Source organism: Simochromis diagramma, unplaced genomic scaffold (genome assembly GCF_900408965.1).
Source record: "Simochromis diagramma unplaced genomic scaffold, fSimDia1.1 OVJJ01000419.1, whole genome shotgun sequence".
NCBI classification, from domain to species: Eukaryota; Metazoa; Chordata; class Actinopteri; order Cichliformes; family Cichlidae; genus Simochromis; species Simochromis diagramma.
The window spans coordinates 3,704,871-3,723,321 of record NW_024387244.1 but is presented as its reverse complement, the minus strand read 5'-3'; the positions used below and the strand labels follow the sequence as shown (position 1 = coordinate 3,723,321).

Genomic DNA, 18,451 nt, shown 5'->3' with positions numbered 1-18,451 from the left:
TCATAAACTTAGAATTAATCCGTTAAATATAGAAGTTGGCAACAGTTTTAATTTGCGCCTGCACAAGTGTTAATTTTGCAGACCAATAACTTTTGTCATAGTTTTTGCCCACAATCTCTTTTTTCAGACAAAAACAAGATAAAAAACTAAGGCATGAGGACAAAAACTATGATAAAATGTACTGACATCAATAAAACGAATGACAATGACATGAAAATATTCGGGAGATCCAATCAGAGGTAATCTCCTTATAAGATTAGATCCACACATTTGAGCTGCCATCAAGAAACAGTACCACTACCTCTCATGAAAACGCAACAAAAAGGAAAACAGGAAAAGGAAATATAAGAGCTTTTGTAAAACATGTGGAGCAACTCTCACCAGATTTAGTCTAACTACACTAAAACTAACAGAACAGGCAAGAGTTAAGAATATCCTCAAAATCTCTCCTTGGTATTGTTGCCATTGGTCAGAAGTGAGTTTACCTGACTCACTGACTCATATTGGACTCCTTTAACAAAGTTTTACAGCCTCCTCCAGAGTGAAATAACATGGACGCATATTGACAGCTGCGGTAAACAATGGACTGAAACCCTACAATCACTACATATAAACAGGAGCCACCGTAGGTAGGATTGTACACTTGGGATCGCTAAGAAAACAGAATACATTTGACTGCAATCTGCAATCTACTGACATCTAGTGGTGAGATTTTACACAATGTAACTTTAAAATAAGATAATAATGAATTGCTGTTTCATTATGTTTATGACTCTGAAAAGTCATTATACATAATAAGAATATTTATTTTAGGTACTTTATATATACTTTATATATATATATACACTTATATATATACTTTTATACAACTTGTCCTATATTAAACTATGTAAATAGTGCTGTTATTATTTGTACTAAAGCGGTAAATTGTGTGTTGTGTTTTGTAAACACTTTTCTAAACTGATTTTATTTCTGATTAAATATTCTGGTTTCCCTATCACATCCAGTAGTGACATATCTGTAGTGCTTACAGCAGCACAGCCAGGGTTAACCTAACTATTAGCTTTTATATAAAAGGATTTCAAACTTAGATGAAATGTTCGTAATAAAAAAGAAGAATTCACCTCATCCATATGTGAAATTTGTTTTTCATATAACATTTGACCCACTGTTTTCTCTAAGAGAGCAGCTGAGAGTGTCTGGAGGGGAGAATATCTTCCACAAGGGGTAGCCACAATCACAATAATGAGAATCACAGTTCATTTCAGTTCCTGAGACATTTATTTATCACGTTTTTTCACACGCTGTCCATCGACATGTTGAGCTGCTCCTTCATCAGAAATAACAATTCTACTGAAATAACTTAAAGCAACAAAACTCTAACCTGCAAACAAAAACTCGAGACCTCTTAATGGGCATGAACTGGTACAAAATCAGACACGTGTATTCACACCATCACTTTTATAATTATGTACAACACTGAAACAACTGTGTAGGTTCTCAAAAGCATTCACCAAGTTTCTTCACTGCACTTTTTCACAAAACCATCAACTGTAAAGTAACCAGCAACATTTCAATCAAAATATACCAAAAATCCAATTACATGTTGAGTAGATAATAACATATAATGCAGAAAACACAGACCGATTGGTGTAATAGTGTACTAATGTTTAAAAACACTGTTGCCATCAACAGGAGGAAAAAAGAAACAGAATATGAACACCTTCAGTATTGCAGCTATTTCTGTTTAATTACTCCTTTAGCATTGCAGTACTGTGCCCATATAGCACCAAATAAATACAAGAAATACACACCAATATCCATAAGAAAGCACTGGGAGTGGGGAACAGTCTATAAAGTCATTTAAAATATATCAACTAAATAAAACAAAGGAGTAAAAGTTTTCTTTTTCACTTGTATCCAGTGTTTAACAGTCACAGTTTTACGATTAAATCGTGTAAGCACACTTAAAAGAGGAAGGAAACAATACTGCTGCTCGTGTATTTACATCCAGCTTTATTTTTGTGTAGTGCTGTGGAAATCCCACATCTAAGTCCTATTAGAGGTAGTCATTATTAGAATGACAAAAATGGGTGTTTGCAGTGGACAATGTTTAGTCATGCAGAAGAACTGGGCAAAGTCTAAAGAATAAATTCACAAGACTGAAAAAATAAGCTGGTTTACATTATGAATGGTGTTGTTTCTCTAATAATGCTGTGTTTTCAAGCTTGAAAGTGAGATTATTTGATGGCTTTAAACTGTATTTCAAAAGTAAAAAATAAAAAAAAAAATCACAGGATGCTCCTAAACAACATGTGAACATTAGTTTCTGTCATCAAGCTGTCCCAGGACAGGCGTCACTGTGTCGTATTTCCCAGATAAGCTTTTGTATTTGAGGGAAAGATGTGAACCTCAAGCATTGGCTATCATGTTCTCCATCACTGCATCACGCTAATGCTTCTGTATGTTCACGCCGTTTCATGTGCTTCCCTTGCCTTCACATTGTGGTCTCGCTGTTGAGATGATTGACTATGTCATTGTCCTGGCAAATGAGCTGATAGGGTTTCTCGTTCTCCTCGATTACAGAGTTGCGCACCTCGGCGTCCTGATTCTGCAGCTCTTTGCGGGAAAGGTGCTCCACAATGCCGGCCCCGAGGGAGTCGCCGAGAACATTCGTGGTAGTACGCAAACGGTCCCTGGAGTCACGAGAGAGAGAGAATAAGTGAGAAAGACTAAAAAATGACTGCGTATATAAGTGGAAGAAAATGGATGGATGGATGCTATGAAAACAGTTGCAGGCTCTCTTATCCATCACTCTGCATTATGCATCGATAACCTTTGTAGTTGTGGGACCTCTGGGCTCTCTGAAGCTTTACAATGACATTTAAGCTGGCACAATCCCAGACCAATCCCCATCAAGCTGACATTTAGTGGGAACTCACAGGAACCAATCCACAGCGATGATCAGCGTTATGTCCTCCGTGGGCAGTCCCACCGATGTCAATACAATCACCATGGTAACCAGGCCAGCCTGAGGAATGCCTGCTGCTCCGATGCTGGCAGCCGTTGCTGTGATACTGAGTGGGCGGTGGGAGGGATGGAGAGGCGAGTGAATGCATTTAATAAAAGGAAACAAACAAACAGCACATGTGCACTGCTGGTGGGTGTAGTAGAGTGTGATAAAAGCACACGAGGAATACTGTCTCTACCATATGTTCTTTAAAATGTATTACACATTTTTGTCTAATAATAGTAATAGCAGAAACACACTTTTAATACATGTTTACATATTTATTAACCTCTCATTTCCCTATCTAGTAATAAAGAGTGTGATCAGAAAGGGGAGTGTAAGCTGGAGCAAATCCCTATCTCACGCGTTTACCTTGTTCTGTATTTGTGTATGTGTTGTATATAGGGGACAGCATGGAAGTGCCAGAAACTGCAGTTCCTTAAATGGACACTAGAGGTTTGATGCAAAATATTTCCATAGGCTACTATGTTAAAATGACCAACTTAGCAGCAGAATTAAGCATGTTTACACACATAGTCTATAGATTAGCACCTCCTTCGTAAACACCATATGGATATTCTTGCATACCAGTTATAATTTTTAAAATTGTATTGAAGCTAAAATCTCAGCAATTTCAAGTGACTGAACTCGATCTAAAGACTTGATTTTCTCATTTTGCTGAGTGAACTTTGAATATTTTATTTGTAATAGATGTGGCAGTTTACACACCGGATCCCTGATTTGATCCCAGGGCAGACACAAAGCCCTTGGTGGGTTGCAGTAGGAAGGCCATCCTCAGTAAATATTTGCTAGTTTAAATATACAGAGCTGCCCGTTATGGCAACCTCTCGTGAAAAATGGAACAGCCAAAAGCAGTAGCAGGTATTTAAACCTACTGGCCACTTTATTAGATACACTTGTTCAATGGCTTTTAAAGCAAGTATCTAATCGGCCAGTCACATGGCAGCAACCCTGTGTGTTTAGGAATGTAGAAATGGTCTACAGCAGCAACACACCACACACACCTACGCCACCTCTGACAGCTAGCAGCAGGAAACTGTGGCTACAAGTTGTAGCACCAATGTTGGACAATAGAAGATTGGAAAAATGTTGCCTGGTCTGATCAGTCTTAGTTTCTGCTGTGACAGTCAGAGAGTAGAGACAGCGATCATCTCTTTATGACCACAGGTTGCCCATCTTCTGGGAGGAAAGAGAGGGCTCAGCTGAGTACTAGCAAACCAAAGTACTGTTACCTGATGGTGAGAATCTGACCAAAGTTTAGCTCCATGCCATTGACTTGAGCAATAAAGATAGCTGCCACTGCTTCGTAGAGGGCGGTGCCATCCATGTTAATGGTGGCTCCAACGGGAAGGACAAAACGCGTCACTCGTTTATCCACGTGGTTGTTTTCTTCGAGGCAGCGGAAGGTGATGGGCAGGGTAGCAGAGCTTGAAGCAGACAGGGTGAGACATGTTAGCATTACCATAAACACGAGAAGAGACTGGCCTTTAATGCTGCTAAACACAAAGGAAGTAATGCAGTGCTTCTTATGATGAGATTCAGATGAATGAATAACAATGTTTGAATTATGCAGAAGCTAACCTGGAGGAGGTTCCCAGAGCAGTGATCAGTGCCTGCAGCAGGCCGCCAATGAAGCTGTAAGGATTCTTCCTGGTTACCAGGAAATAAAGCATTGGCAGGACAAAGAGGCCGTGGATGAGAAGACCCACGATGACCGACACAGTGTACATCCCAAGCTGACTACCCACTTCTGCCAGATCCTTCATCTCCACAATCTTCCCAGCAATCAGAAACAGGATACCTACTGGAGCATACCTGCAAGTTTGGAAACATTGTTTTACTATAATGGTAATTTTATTGGATTAGTTGCTTTTATAGACTAAAAGGGAGAGTTTTCTTCAGTTAAGTCTACTCAGAATCTTCATATGGTGTGGATGCTGGGTTTTTACTAACCAGATGATGATGGCCACCAGCCTCATGATGGCTTCATTCAGGCAGTCAAAGAACTCTCTAAGAGCCTGGCCCTGCTGTTTCATGTTGCCAATGACCAGACCGAAGCACATGGAAAACACCACCAGACCCAGAGCGTTTACTCCGCTCGAGGAGCCAGACACAGGGACGACCTCCTCCACAGTCTCCTGTGGTTGAAAACGTTTTACACATAAATCAATACGCACTGTAGTTTTCTTTTTCATAGTGATTAAAGTATTGCACTTATACCTGAAGGTGCTTGTAGACACCCACCTGTATGGTGTGCAGCACCGTGCTGAGGTTCATGCTCAAGGCAGAATCGGTCACATTGAGCGAGTCGGTGAGGTTCAGGGTTACGGTCACATTTCTGGTGTGAACAGTCTTCTTGTACACTGTTTTATACTGCAACAGACATGAAATGTTTTTAAGGTAGTTACATAGCAATACATGCAATTTAATAGAGATTAGGAAAATAAAACTATATGTTTATCAAATTTTTGTTGATCAAGATTTAGAGATAAAGGAGATTTTCTTTCTTTAAATGAAATGAAGTGTTCCATAATAAAGAAGATATGAACCATGGCTGGGATGAAAACAAAGGCTTACCTGCTTGAAGCAGGCTTCTACCAGATTAGGAGGAAACATGTTCCTAGAATAGAAAAAAGCAAAGATCAAATGAGCCACATATACATAAATAAATATGCCTAAAACCTAAATTATTTTAATAACCAGCAGGGGGCGACTCCTGGGGTAGTCTATGGGAAAACAGCACTCAGTTGCTTCATTCTGACCTCAGTAAACACGTTCCTGCTAACTTTATGGGCTCAGTCCAAGTTTCAGGTCTCACTGAAAATAAGATTGAGTCATTTTTGTAAATCAGTGTCATTCTAAAAGTCAGAAAGATGCTTGTGACGTGCTGTGGTTTCTCAGTTTCAAACAAACTTCACTAACTGATCGGTGACACCATGGTGGCTGTGCCCATCTTTTACACTGTCTGTGGCTAAGTATAGCTCTGCAGCCATTTAGCATCGTTCAGAACAAATAAGGGAAGCAATGGAAAGAGCCTGACTCCATCCAATTGCTATGTCTGCCATCCAAGCATGTTAGGTTACAGCTTGCACCTTATAAAGACAGAGGTGTGAACATCATTGGGTGTTTTGGAAGTTATCCTGAGCTAAGTAATTTGATTACTGGCAGTAGCTTCATATAAAAAAAGAGTGGTATCAATCTATTAATCCAACTCTTAACATTCTTGTTAGACTGCTCTCGTAATATGAACTGCGACTGTCTGTGGAAACACTGTGTAACCTAACACATGAGTCAAGTTTCTGAGTCGTTACCTGATGAGATCCAGAAAAGCATCAGTAGCCTGAACAGGTTCGATATTCCCACCGTTGGCCACGGGGCTGTCCCTGTTCCCTTTCCCCGGCTGGATGATGACGACGATGACAATGCCGATAAACACAGCAATCAGCGTGGTCACCATGTAGTAGACCACTGCGTGCAAACCCATCTTACCAGATGCTTTACTGTCCAAGGAGGAAATGCCTGAGGCAGAGAACATTATTTTCTCAGTGGACTGATGAAAGTTTGAATTTGACGTTAAATTAATCATAGAAACAGCTTGCTGGTAAATACTGAAGACTACGATAGGATATCTGCTCTCATTTCAGGATCTAGACAGTAATGTGCTGAAGCAGTGTGGGAAAATAAAACATATTTGCTTTTAAGTGCTCATTAGAAGCTAACCTGTGATCAGACTGGAGACAATTAGAGGCAGCACCAGCATCTTCAGCATTCTCATTAGGAGCTCCCCAGGAAAGGAAAAGTACTTGATTTCCCTCAGGGACAGATTGTAGGGGCGTAGAGCAAAGCCCAGGATTATACCTGGCAAATAAATAAATTAACTAATAAATAAGCATCGAAATGCACAAATATAAAAGCACAAGTGGAAAAAAAACCCTCCATTTGTTGTTCCTTTCCACTCACCCAGAGCCACGGCAGCGATGGTGAACAAAACGAACAAGTTCCTCTTCAGGAAACCCTTCACACTGGCCTTGCTGACGGAGCTCATCCTCTCCTTCATGCTGCTTGCTCTCCTCTCCATGGCCCTGCGTAAGCGCCTCCTCAGGTCTACTCTGTCTGGTAAGGGTGGTTTTTCTGTGTCCTCGTTTAGGAAAAGGCTGGCACTGGTGGGGGGCTTCTCGTTCATAATAAGCTCCAGCACCTGGTCCAGGAGGCAGGTCTCGTGTGAAACTAAGAAAAAAATAATAAAAATTATTTGGTAAGTGTGAAGTTTTTGTCACGTGTAGTTTCTGGAGGGACGGCACGCTTTAAGACATTCACAGAATATCCACACACATCGCATGTTGCTCAATTGCTCGGGGTGAAAAAAAAAATAGAAAAGAGGATGAAACGGCTGCTGCTGTGTGAAACACTGAAGCACCTGTTTAGGATTACAAATCAAAACCTGACCTAGCTGTGGCACAGTAACTAAAAAGCCTGAGCTATGTAACCTACCACTGCCAACTGAGATGGAGAAGATTACCAAGCTGAAATAGTTTTTATGAATACACAGTTTTCTTTTTTAGTGTTCAGAGAATAAACATCCCCTTTTTGTGTATAAGTTGGTTCAGTTTAGTGGTAAAACAGTTGGTGGACAAAACATTAATTGGCCACAGTTTGGATTAATCTGTTCTTCAGCATCTCACCTGCCACTTTGTTAGGTACACCTTCAACTTTAACTGTTCATTAATGCAAATAAACCAGTCGTATGGCAGCACCTCAAAGCATTTAGGCATGTGGAAATGGTCAAAGGGGCGTGATGAAATTCAAACTGAGCATCAGAATGGGGAAGAAATGGGAATCATGTGACTTCTGATGTGGCATTGTTGTTGGTGTCAGATAGGCAGAAACTGAGGTCTGCTGGGATTTTCCATCGCTAGAGTTTACAGAGAATGGTTTGAAAAAGAGAAAAAAAAAAGTTCTCTGGGTGAAAATACCATGTAAAGGTCAGAGGTCACAGGAGAATGTCCAGACTCGAGCCGATAGGATAGCAGAAATGACTCAAATAAGGACTCGTTATGCTCACGTCGTTTTATTTTACTGTGCTCAACAATCACCAGATCTCAATCAAACACAGCACCTTTGAAATATCGTGGAGCAGCAGAGTCGCATCACAGGTGTGCAGGGGCTAAATCTGCAGCAGCCGTGTGATGCTATCATGACAATATGAACCAAAATCTGCGAGAAATGTTTACAGCTTCCTGTTAAATCTAACTAGCAAGGCATTCCTAACAAAAATATGTATGAGCACTTCAATATGACCTCATAGTGTACAATAGCCTGTTTACCTAATTTGTCAAAAAAAAACAATAAAGACACGTTCAAGAGCATGAAGTCTAAAATACACACTGTCACTATGACAAAAAGCAGACTGCAAGCATAGTTCTGGTTTTGCAGTTACAAGCAAAGCTGGACTAGGTGCTGGTTTAGTCTTGAACCGAGTAAGCAAACATGAGCTGTGTCTTTTTCAAGCCTTGCTTTGCAATTTTTTCTATGCTTAAAGCTATAAAGTAGACTTCTTGATGCGTGTTCAATCGTCCAGGTAATAAATCTCCAAAAGTTGATTCTGTTCATCTGGACGTAGCGCTTTGTGGGAGAAACGTTTCGTCACTCGTCCAACTGACTGCAGGTTTCCCCAATCTTACAAACAGTACATTTGCATAATGACTGAAACCAGCCCAGTGAAGGAACAAAATCAACTTTTAGAGATATAAAATAGACTAAAACCTAACATGAATAACGAGCTTTTTCAGTCTTACCGTGTTTCCCTTCTCTCTCTCGGTGTGTGTGTAACACATGGACGCTGCTCGCACTTCCTCCTATCTAAGTAGGCTACATTGTTTCCTCTTAGCCAACCACTGCAAACAAACTTGAAGTCCCACAGAGCGGGTAATAAACAGGCAGTGTCCTCATCTGCTTATTCTTCACATTTACTATAATCACTGACCTCACACAAAAATCATTTTTTCATTCTTCCCCAGAGATAAACACTTTATTTTGAAAACCAAAAACCGAATCTACTCAAATCATTTTCTAAGGTTTGCATCAATCTATACATAATCTACATGTAGTAAAAAAGAAAAAGTTAACCACGCAAAGAGATGGACGTCTTCTTAGTTCTCTCACAGCACGATTCAGACCTGCTGTTTGTAAATGTCTGAACGAATGTGTAGCGCGGTCACAATGTTCTACTATCTGGAGGACTGGAGTGGACTGATAACCCCATTCTAGTGTGTAATGGATAAGAGTGGATGAAGCTGCCAGTTTCTACAGCGTTACACTAGAGTAGGAATGAAAACAAAATGTTCAGTCGTGAAGCTCAGTAAAGGCAAGACTAATGAAAAAGGAAGTCTCAAGGAAGGAAAGGCACTACAGCGAAGGGCTGAACATTAACAGTTCACAGGTTACCATATAACAGCATTACTACATAAATCTTGTGATGAACACAATTAAAGGATCAAAATGTTCCTTTCTGCCTCAATACAAGTCAAGCAGTGAGAGAGCGGTTTGATCTTAAGCTGCACCGCATGAGCTAATTTTGTCAGGCTGGAGCTGACCAGAAACTTTCAGCTGTGAGTCAGCTTAATGTTTCTTTTTTTTTAAAACTTCTCTGTGCTTCATTAGTATTCACATGCAAAAACCTAATTCCCAAAATATCCAGATGCTGATCAGGCTGCAAATGAACAGAAAGACTGCAGAGTTTCTGTTTTAAATCCCTGTTTCATTCACAGTTTCAGTAAAAAAGCTGCAGTTCCAGCTGCCTTAATTTTTTTTTGACAAATAAACACTGAAACCTTAACTCAACAACCAGGAAATATACCATAATAAAAGGGGCATTAACCCCAGATAATCAGCAGGCGTTTATTATAATGAAGAGATAATATTAAACTCTGAAATCCAAGTGAACACTGACTAACAATAAATCTGTCAAAACACGTGAACTCATGGTGGATATATGGGCTGGCAAAAGTCAAGCAGCTTGTAATGCAGGACATAATTCATGAATACTAAACAGGAAACCCCCAGCATGTAAAAAAAAAAATTAAAATTAGCCCGTGTTCCAATGCTTTATTATTATTATCACTTATTATACAACACAGTCTCAATCTGTGGTAGTTTTTGAAATGCTCAAAACCTTTAATGCACTGATTGTCACCAAGTACAAAAGACGACGTTTTGGGTTAAAAATGCAGATTTTTCCACCTTTTTTAACGTTTTCTTGGTTGCCATGGTGAGGTCTCCCCACACTTTCTGCTTCTGACATGAAATACAATGCTTCCTAATTAAATATATTACTTACAACGTTACTCTGACTCACACAAAAAAGGTGGAAATTCATGTCCATGAGCGCAAAACACAGTTTGCCTGGTCATATTACAGTTGTCATATTTTGTAAACTACATTGATACTATTCGGAACACTGATTAATTTATGCCGATGAAACACGACAGCTTTCTTTAAAATCAGACCAGGTGCAGGTCTTATTCTGTCGTGGTTACAATCCCAGCAATTTCTCCGTGAAATTGAGAAATAAAGGCAGGTATTTTTCTCGTGATCGCACAAAGTAGCGATCGGAAAAAGCCTTTAAGCTGTCTGACTACTCACCACTCATGTTTTAGACTTGACAGTCCAGTTAAAATCAGGTAACCGTCAGAGCTTCACCGCTGTGGACGAGAGGGTCAGGATGTCGCGTGTGTGAACCTCCAGAGGTGAGTGGAGAGTTTGTCTCAGCTCAGCTTTCATAACAAGACAGACATGAAAGACCTCTCATATGGCCTGACCTTCTCATACACACACACACACACACACACACACACACACACACACACACACACACACACACAGCCAATATTTTGTGGCGTGTGACAAATCAAAGTCAGACAAATCTGCCTACATTCCTAGTTTCTAATCGTCAACACTCCACACAATAAGCTTTCCATGTCAAACAGCATTCAGTAGAAAATGACACAGTGATGTACATGATAAATGTCCAGATCACAGCGATTCAAAGGGGACTATTGATTTTTCCCATGAAGGTTGAGTTATTTCAAACTCTTCACAGCCCGAGACAATAAACTGTCAGTGTAGAACAACGTGTAGACAGGAAAGACAACAATAAAGAAGTCGAATCTTCTCTTTGACAGTAGCTGGATCCCCTTTTGCCTTCCGGACTGCTTTAATCCTTCGTGGCAGAGATTAAAGAAGATGCTGGAAGCATTTCTCTGAGATCTCCATATTGACATGATAGCATCACACAGCCGATGCCACCACATCCCAAAAGTGGTCTGTTGGACTGATATCTGGTGACTATGGAGGCCATTTGAGTACAGTGAAGTTCCCTTCTTATCTGTCGAGAGTCCCACCCAGTGTGGTCTTCAGCAGTTGTACTCCATCTGCTTCAGGGTTTAACGTGCTGCACGTTCAAAGATGCTCATATGCACACCAACAACAAGCACCCCAGTTTTTTCTCTGTAAACTTCATGGTTATGAAGGAAAATCCCAGCAGAGTATCAGTTTCTGAAATACTCAGACCAGCCTGTCAGGCACCAGCAACCATGACACTTTCAGAGTCACCTTTCTTTCCCATTGTGATGCTCAGTTTGAACATCAGCAGGTCGTCTTGACCATGTCTACATGCCCAAATGCACTGAGTTGCTGCCATGTGATCGGATGATTAGATATTTGCATTAATGAGCAGCTGAACAGGTGAACCTAATAAAGTGAGCAGCTAAGATAACAAACAAACAAACAAACCCATCTGCACTGCATACGTCTTTGTTTAATACAATCCGCTTTCTCTATTACAGCAAACAAATTATGTTACCAGTCGAGAAAATACAACTTTAGTGCAAAAGTCTTTTGGATGCAAAGAAGCCAAAAGGTGGCAAACACGTACCAACCCTTCAGGAAACAGAAATATAGAGCTTCGTTTCCACTCCACAACATCTTTGTTTCCAAATTATTTGTTAAAAATAGAGAAAGGTGAGAATTAGTATAGCAGTATAGCAACAGGAGAAAATTCAATCCAATCAGACACACACATACATTCAGGCAAGAAATGTGTGAACAGTGGTCTATAGATGTCCATAGATAGATAGATAGATAGATAGATAGATATTTACCCTGTTTCTGTTTCTAGATGTGCTGAGCTGTCATAGATCCTTCCTGCTTTCAGTTGTCCTCCTTCAAGTCGCTGCAAGACACAAATTAAAACTTGACACAATCTTGCTACAACTTTGAATCGGACGGTTTTATCTATGATGCCTCCTGTAATTACAGATGAACTTGCTCCAAAAACGATTGGAAATAAACTCTCACACACCTCTTTCTGTCCAAGACGCTCCTCACACAGTCATGTAGATGCTTTCCTCTCCACTAAGCAGTCGATAATGAACAAGTGTCGCCCACCCACTGTACCCCCCCCCCCCCCCCCCCTTTCATCTTTACTGTTAACTCCTGTTTTACTGTGTGTCGGTTTCTGTTTGTGCGTGAAGCCTCCAGCCAAGATGAGCACCTGGGAGGTCTGCGTGGGAGGAGGAGGTTAAGGACTCTTCGGGAGAGAAAAATAACGATGAAGATAAGCCGCCTGCTGCCCATTCACGAGCACCAAAACTGTGCGAAATGCTTCATCGCAAATCAGCTATCTCGGTGGGTTTCATGATCACGTCACAAGCCCTAGTGGATAACCGGTTTATGTGTGTAAAACAGCACAACAGATCCACAATAAATCTCACGTGTAACTACACGGCACTTATTGCTATGACAACATGCATCTGCTAGTTAGACTCTGGGGAGCTCGTGTATGCGTAACCCCGATGCCATCCAGCTGACCGGCTTTTTACTCGCACTCCCACACATCATATCCACGTTCACAAACGGTGCATTAATATGCATGAGCACATACAGTGGGGAGAAAAGTAGCTTTAACATGCAGTCATATACTCTACACAACTGTGTGGCACGAACAAAGAAACAACAAGCCAACAAACTGCGCAGGATTTGGAGACGAGTTGAAACATTTTCTATTTGTTTCTTTACTCGTTTTATTGTTATGTGGTTGCCTCTGCCTCTTTCTTGGTCAAGTCACTGTCGAAAAGGAGACTTTAATCTCAACGAGACTTTTCCTGGATAAATAGAGGATAATTAAAAATACATAAGTAGATAAATAAAAGCCATTGAAAAAAGCCATTAAACATAACAGTGGATGAACTTTTATTTTTCAGAGTGAAACTATTCAACAAACAGAATCAAGATGTTGTAGAGGTATTTTAATTTAATTTTATTGGGCACCACCAAATGTGACTGCTGAGACTGGAGACTTTGGAAGTTGTTCTGGAGCTTTTAATTGACAGTTTGCCTAAGTTTGATGTTCAGAGACAAGAAGACTAGAAATTTAAAACTTATTAAAACTTTTGCTATGTTGAGTTTTTGTCAACTACTGTTCCAGAAAGATTTAAGAAAGATTAGAGATAAAGAACAGTCTCAATCTTTACACCACGGACAAAAGGCAGCTCTAGAACCAACTTCTTCTCCTTCTTCTTCTTCAATTTTGATTCCTTTATGATTTTTGCTTATTGTGTTTTATTGTAAAATGCATGTTATTGTAATCTAGCATTGTCAGAAGCTAAATAGAACAGCTAAATAGACAGGACTGTACATAGGACAGGACATTCCTGTGAAAAAACTAAACACACCCTGACTGCTTACATGGGAATTAAAAGGGTAAATACTTCTAATCAAATGCATTTGATTAACTGATCATCAGTGAACTTTACCATCCTTCATGAATACTGAAGTTTGGGGGTTTTATTGTGTCTGTGTTAATGCCACAATCTTCCCAGTAGGGCTGGGTATCGTCACTGATTTCTAGAATCGATTCAATTCCGATTCACAAGGTCCCGAATCGATTCGATCCACGATTCGATTTAATTCGATTTAATTCGATTTAAATCTGGGAAATTTTGACAGTCAGAAATATTATAATTCAGATCAGTACATTTACATATTTTTGTATCAATAAAAAGGAAGCTGACACACGCAAGACTTTATCACAGGTGTAAGCGTCACAGCAGATGCCTTTGTGTCAAAGTAGCTGAAGATAAAACACAGAAAAACATGAAGGTGATTTTCCTGGCCTGGGATTTTATAAAAATATTCTGCAGTACATCAAAAACGAAAGAAAACCATTAATCAACATATGGACTGTTAGGTATTTTAGTACCATGGGAGCATTTACGGGATATTGTTTTATAGTGACATTATACAGGAAAACTCTGTCATTCAATAAGGCCCCTTTGTTTTAGTTATTTTTCTCTTTGACCCAAGAATTGATGTGTGAGAATCACAGGCTGGTACAAGGTTGAAATACCACAGAGATCACTCCCTCAGCTACATTAGTTTGTAAATCTCTTAGGAGACGCCTGTTGAAGGCCAGCTGGTTTGTTTCAGAATTCACTAATGAAAGAACTCTTTATTTCGTGCCTTGAAAATATGTCGCTGAGATAATCATAATTGTAGCTGAACTGATAAACTATACAAAGGGTGCTTCTTCACCCAAGGGCAGGAAGACACTCCCTTATCTTGGTCATCAGCGAGAGACCGGTGACCAGCATCGCGGAGCATGACGTCCGAGCGGCACTGAGGAGAGTGAACACAAGGAAAGCGGCGGGGCCAGACGGCATCACCGGCCGTCTGCTGCGCTGCTGTGCTGACCAGCTAGCAGGTGTGTTCACTTACATCTTCAACGAGTCCCTGGCGAAGTCTGTGGTCCCCACATGCTTCAAAAGATCCACCATCATCCCTGTGCCCAAGAACAGCAAACCCTCATCCCTGAACGATTACCGGCCAGTTGCACTGACCTCGGTAGTAATGAAGGTGTTTGAGAGGCTGCTGAAGAACATCATCTCCTCCTCCATCCCAGACACCACAGATCCGCTGCAGTTCGCCTACAGATCCAACAGATCCACAGAGGATGCCATCGCCCACGTCCTACACACCACTCTCAGCCATGTGGACAAGAAACAGGGTAACTATGTGCGAATGCTGTTTGTTGATTACAGTTCAGCGTTTAACACAATAGTGCCCTGCAGACTGTTCACAAAGCTGAGGGATCTGGGACTTAACAGCCGTCTGTGTGCATGGGTGTTGGATTTCCTCACTGGCAGAACTCAGGTGGTGAGGGTGGGCAGGTGCTTCTCCAACAGCATCACCATCAACACAGGAGCACCTCAGGGATGTGTCCTCTCGCCACTGCTCTACTCCCTCTACACTTCGGACTGTGTGGCCACCCATGGCTCCAACACCATTGTGAAGTTTGCTGACGACACAGTGGTGTTGGGTGCCATCTCCAACAACGATGAGGCGGCCTACATGGATGAAGTGAAGAATCTGGCATCGTGGTGCCAGGACAACCACCTCCAGCTGAACGTCAGCAAGACCAAGGAGCTGGTGGTGGACTTCAGAAGGGGTCAGCACAGAGACTACAAGCCCATTATCATCAATGGAGCTCCAGTGGAGAGGGTGCAGTCCTTCAAGTATCTTGGTGTCCACATCTCCTCAGACCTGACATGGGCTGCCCACATTCAGGTCCAGACCAAAAAGGCTAGGCAGCGCCTGTATCACCTACGACAACTGAGGAAGTTCAGGGTCTCTCCAAAGATCCTCAGGATTTTCTATACAGGCGCTGTGGAGAGCATCCTCACACAGAACATGACATCGTGGTTCGGGAACAGCTGTGTGAAGGACCAAAAAGCTCTCCAGAGAGTGATCCGTACAGCAGAACGCTGCTGCAGGATTGCTCTCCCCCCGCTTCAGGACACCTACACCAGGAGATGCCGGACTAGAGCAGCGCAGATACTGAAGGACCCGTCCCATCCTGGCAACAAACTGTTCCAACTTCTGCAATCTGGTAGAAGGTTCCGCATCTTCCGGGCAAGGACAGAGAGACTCAAGAGGAGCTTCTATCCCCAAGCCATCCGTGCCCTAAACACACACACCCGCCCTCTCACATCATCTATAATTGACTGAGTCAGGACTCTTCCAGACACTAAACCAAGGCACAATGTACATTTCAAATTCCTTTAATTTTAAATATGTTTATATTGTCTATCCTGTAAAATAGTCAGATATCTATTCATATTAATGTACAGAATTCACCTGCTTGCTGCTACTACTGCACATTCACCCAGTGTATATACTATATGTGTGTGTGTGTATATATATATATATATATATATATATAATGTTCTTCCTCTACACCCCCCCCCCCAATTTGTGCACATGTCGAGGAGCGTGTCAGGTTACATTTCACTGTGTGTTATACTTGTATAACTATGCATGTGACAAATAATAAAGAACCTTGAACCTTGAACCTTGGTCTGTACTGGTTTAAACTGAGAATCTGCTGACTCGTGAATTTTTCCCTCTATATAAACTGTTGTACTTGAGAATAAAGTTGAGTCGATTTGGGAAGACAACCTGAAGCAGTCTCTGTTTTCTTGTTCTCCCAAGCTGCTCCCGAGCTCGTACTAACACGCTGAATGGCATGCTTGAATGTTACTTGAGAATATATTTGACTGTGTTACAGATTAAGGGACAATCTCTGCTGATAGACGCCCACGCCTCGGAGGAAGCCGATCCACGGATTAGGCCCTGGAAGCCGTTTCCTTCATGAACATTACCTCTGACGTTACAGCGGTTTTATTAGAGACACGGCTAAGCGTTTTGCATTTTGAATAATTTTAAAAAGTTTAAATTTGTTCAGTATTGAATGGCAGAAATGAGGTTTTCTTTTCGGAAGAATGTAAAAGGGAAAAAGGGAAACTGTTCTTGAAGTACAGAGAGAGAGAGAGAGAGCTGTGCATCATGGTGGAAGCAAAACAGTAAAAGTCAGAGTGAATTCATGATGATGTTTATGTGAAGCGTTTGGATCTTCTTTTGCTGCTGGTTCGGTCAATATTGTTTGGAGAGAGATCAAACTAACAGCTTTAGAATCGGCTCATTAAGGGCGTGAACACAAAGCGCGGACCCGCCGACAGATCAGAATCAGCGAGCTGTCGGCTTTCAGCCCCGACTGTGAGAAAGGCGACATCTGATTCTGATCCGCGGGTCGCGCTGTGTGTTTAAGTCTATGTGCAGAATCCGTGTACCTGCTCTCATTTACTGTCTTAACTGTTTGGTGGTTCTTGAAATTTTGTGAGATGTCACCAGAGATTCTGGCATTTCGGGCAAAATAAATTTATATTAAAAAATCGATTCAGGATTTTAATGAATCGATTTTACGTTATCCAAGCCAGAATCAATTTTAATCGATGAATCGATTATAAAAACCCACCCCTACTTCCCAGGAGTAGAAATCACAGCAAGTTCACCCCAAAATCAGACCACGCAGTGCTAAAATAAATGGAAAAAAACAAAAGTTACCATACTAAATGTTAATCTTCATGACAGTACAGTTAAAGAAAGACTGAACAAAATCAGTCTTTAGAAAGCTTGTCAGGTGAAAGCCTCCTCTCTCTAAAAAGAACATGGCAGCATAGCTTAGCTCTGCAAAGTTATATCTGAAAGAACCACAAGGCTCCTGGAACTGGGACCTTTCCACAGATTAAACTGAAGCAGGCATGTTTGGCTATAATTATAACACAACATATCAGCACAAACACCTTTTACCAGCTGTTAAGCACTTTTGGTGGATGGATGAGCTTATTTTGTGAAAAACAAAAGATTCAACATGCTGCAACGGCCCAGTCAAAGTCCAGACCTTAACTAAGTGCTGTGAACTGCAACATTATAAAGAAGAATAAAGAAGAATGGGTCAAAACTCCTTACAGTGTTGGTTTCACAAGCTGTTGAATCATGGATGTATTTAGATTGTCACAGGACTGTACAGAGTCCTTTGGAAATTTTATTTTTTACATGACTGTATATAGAATTCAGCTTTAAATATATATTTAAATATTTTAATTTTAAATTTAGGAGCATCATTCCTAAGCTGATGAACTGTCACAGAATGGTAAGCTCTGTAACATTTCATTTTTGAGAGACTCTTTAGGATTCTCCTTTATTGTCAATGTCTCCAACATTCAGCTTTCAATTCAGCCTTATTTATGTTGCACAACATTTCAGACTGAAAGGTAAATCTTTACAATGTTCTAAAGAGAAACCCAACAATATCCTCAGATCACCAAACCCCCCTCCCTTTTAACAGGAAGACATCTCTGGCAGATCCAGGCTCAGGGAGGTTGACCATCTGCTTTGATCAGTTGGGGTGAGTGGAAAGCAAAGACAAAAGAGAGATGATAAACAATTTAGTTTTTAATGGCGGTAGCAGCAGATCAGTAACGTGCAGCACCTGAGCTAGAAAAAAAAATGCAGAAAGAGTGAAAA

The 18,451-nt window shown here is 40.9% G+C and overlaps 1 protein-coding gene and 1 long non-coding RNA gene across 2 annotated transcripts; both read right to left on the bottom strand.

The window, feature by feature from the left end:
* Nucleotides 1-2,497: 2,497 nt before the first annotated feature.
* On the bottom strand, nt 2,498-12,043 carry slc1a6 (solute carrier family 1 member 6). The gene is made up of 11 exons (XM_040052984.1): nt 10,673-12,043; nt 6,992-7,258; nt 6,752-6,889; nt 6,343-6,550; nt 5,609-5,651; nt 5,276-5,404; nt 4,985-5,169; nt 4,613-4,846; nt 4,264-4,458; nt 2,943-3,077; nt 2,498-2,696 (listed from the first exon to the last, which is right to left on the bottom strand). Exons 1-11 carry the CDS (start codon nt 10,677-10,679, stop codon nt 2,498-2,500), a joined length of 1,740 nt encoding a protein of 579 aa, XP_039908918.1. The 5' UTR covers nt 10,680-12,043.
* Nucleotides 12,044-14,369: 2,326 nt separating this feature from the next.
* Nucleotides 14,370-16,813, bottom strand: LOC120747280. Its single transcript, XR_005699077.1, has 2 exons — nt 16,438-16,813; nt 14,370-14,646 (listed from the first exon to the last, which is right to left on the bottom strand). It is a non-coding gene; the product is annotated as an uncharacterized LOC120747280 (long non-coding RNA).
* Nucleotides 16,814-18,451: the final 1,638 nt, after the last annotated feature.

Coding starts and splice junctions, on each gene's coding strand:
- slc1a6 (XM_040052984.1), bottom strand. Junction 5,405..5,608: donor TAGAAGCCTGCTTCAAGCAG/GTAAGCCTTTGT, acceptor TGTCTGTTGCAG/TATAAAACAGTGTACAAGAA. Junction 2,697..2,942: donor ATCGCTGTGGATTGGTTCCT/GTGAGTTCCCAC, acceptor TCGTGACTCCAG/GGACCGTTTGCGTACTACCA.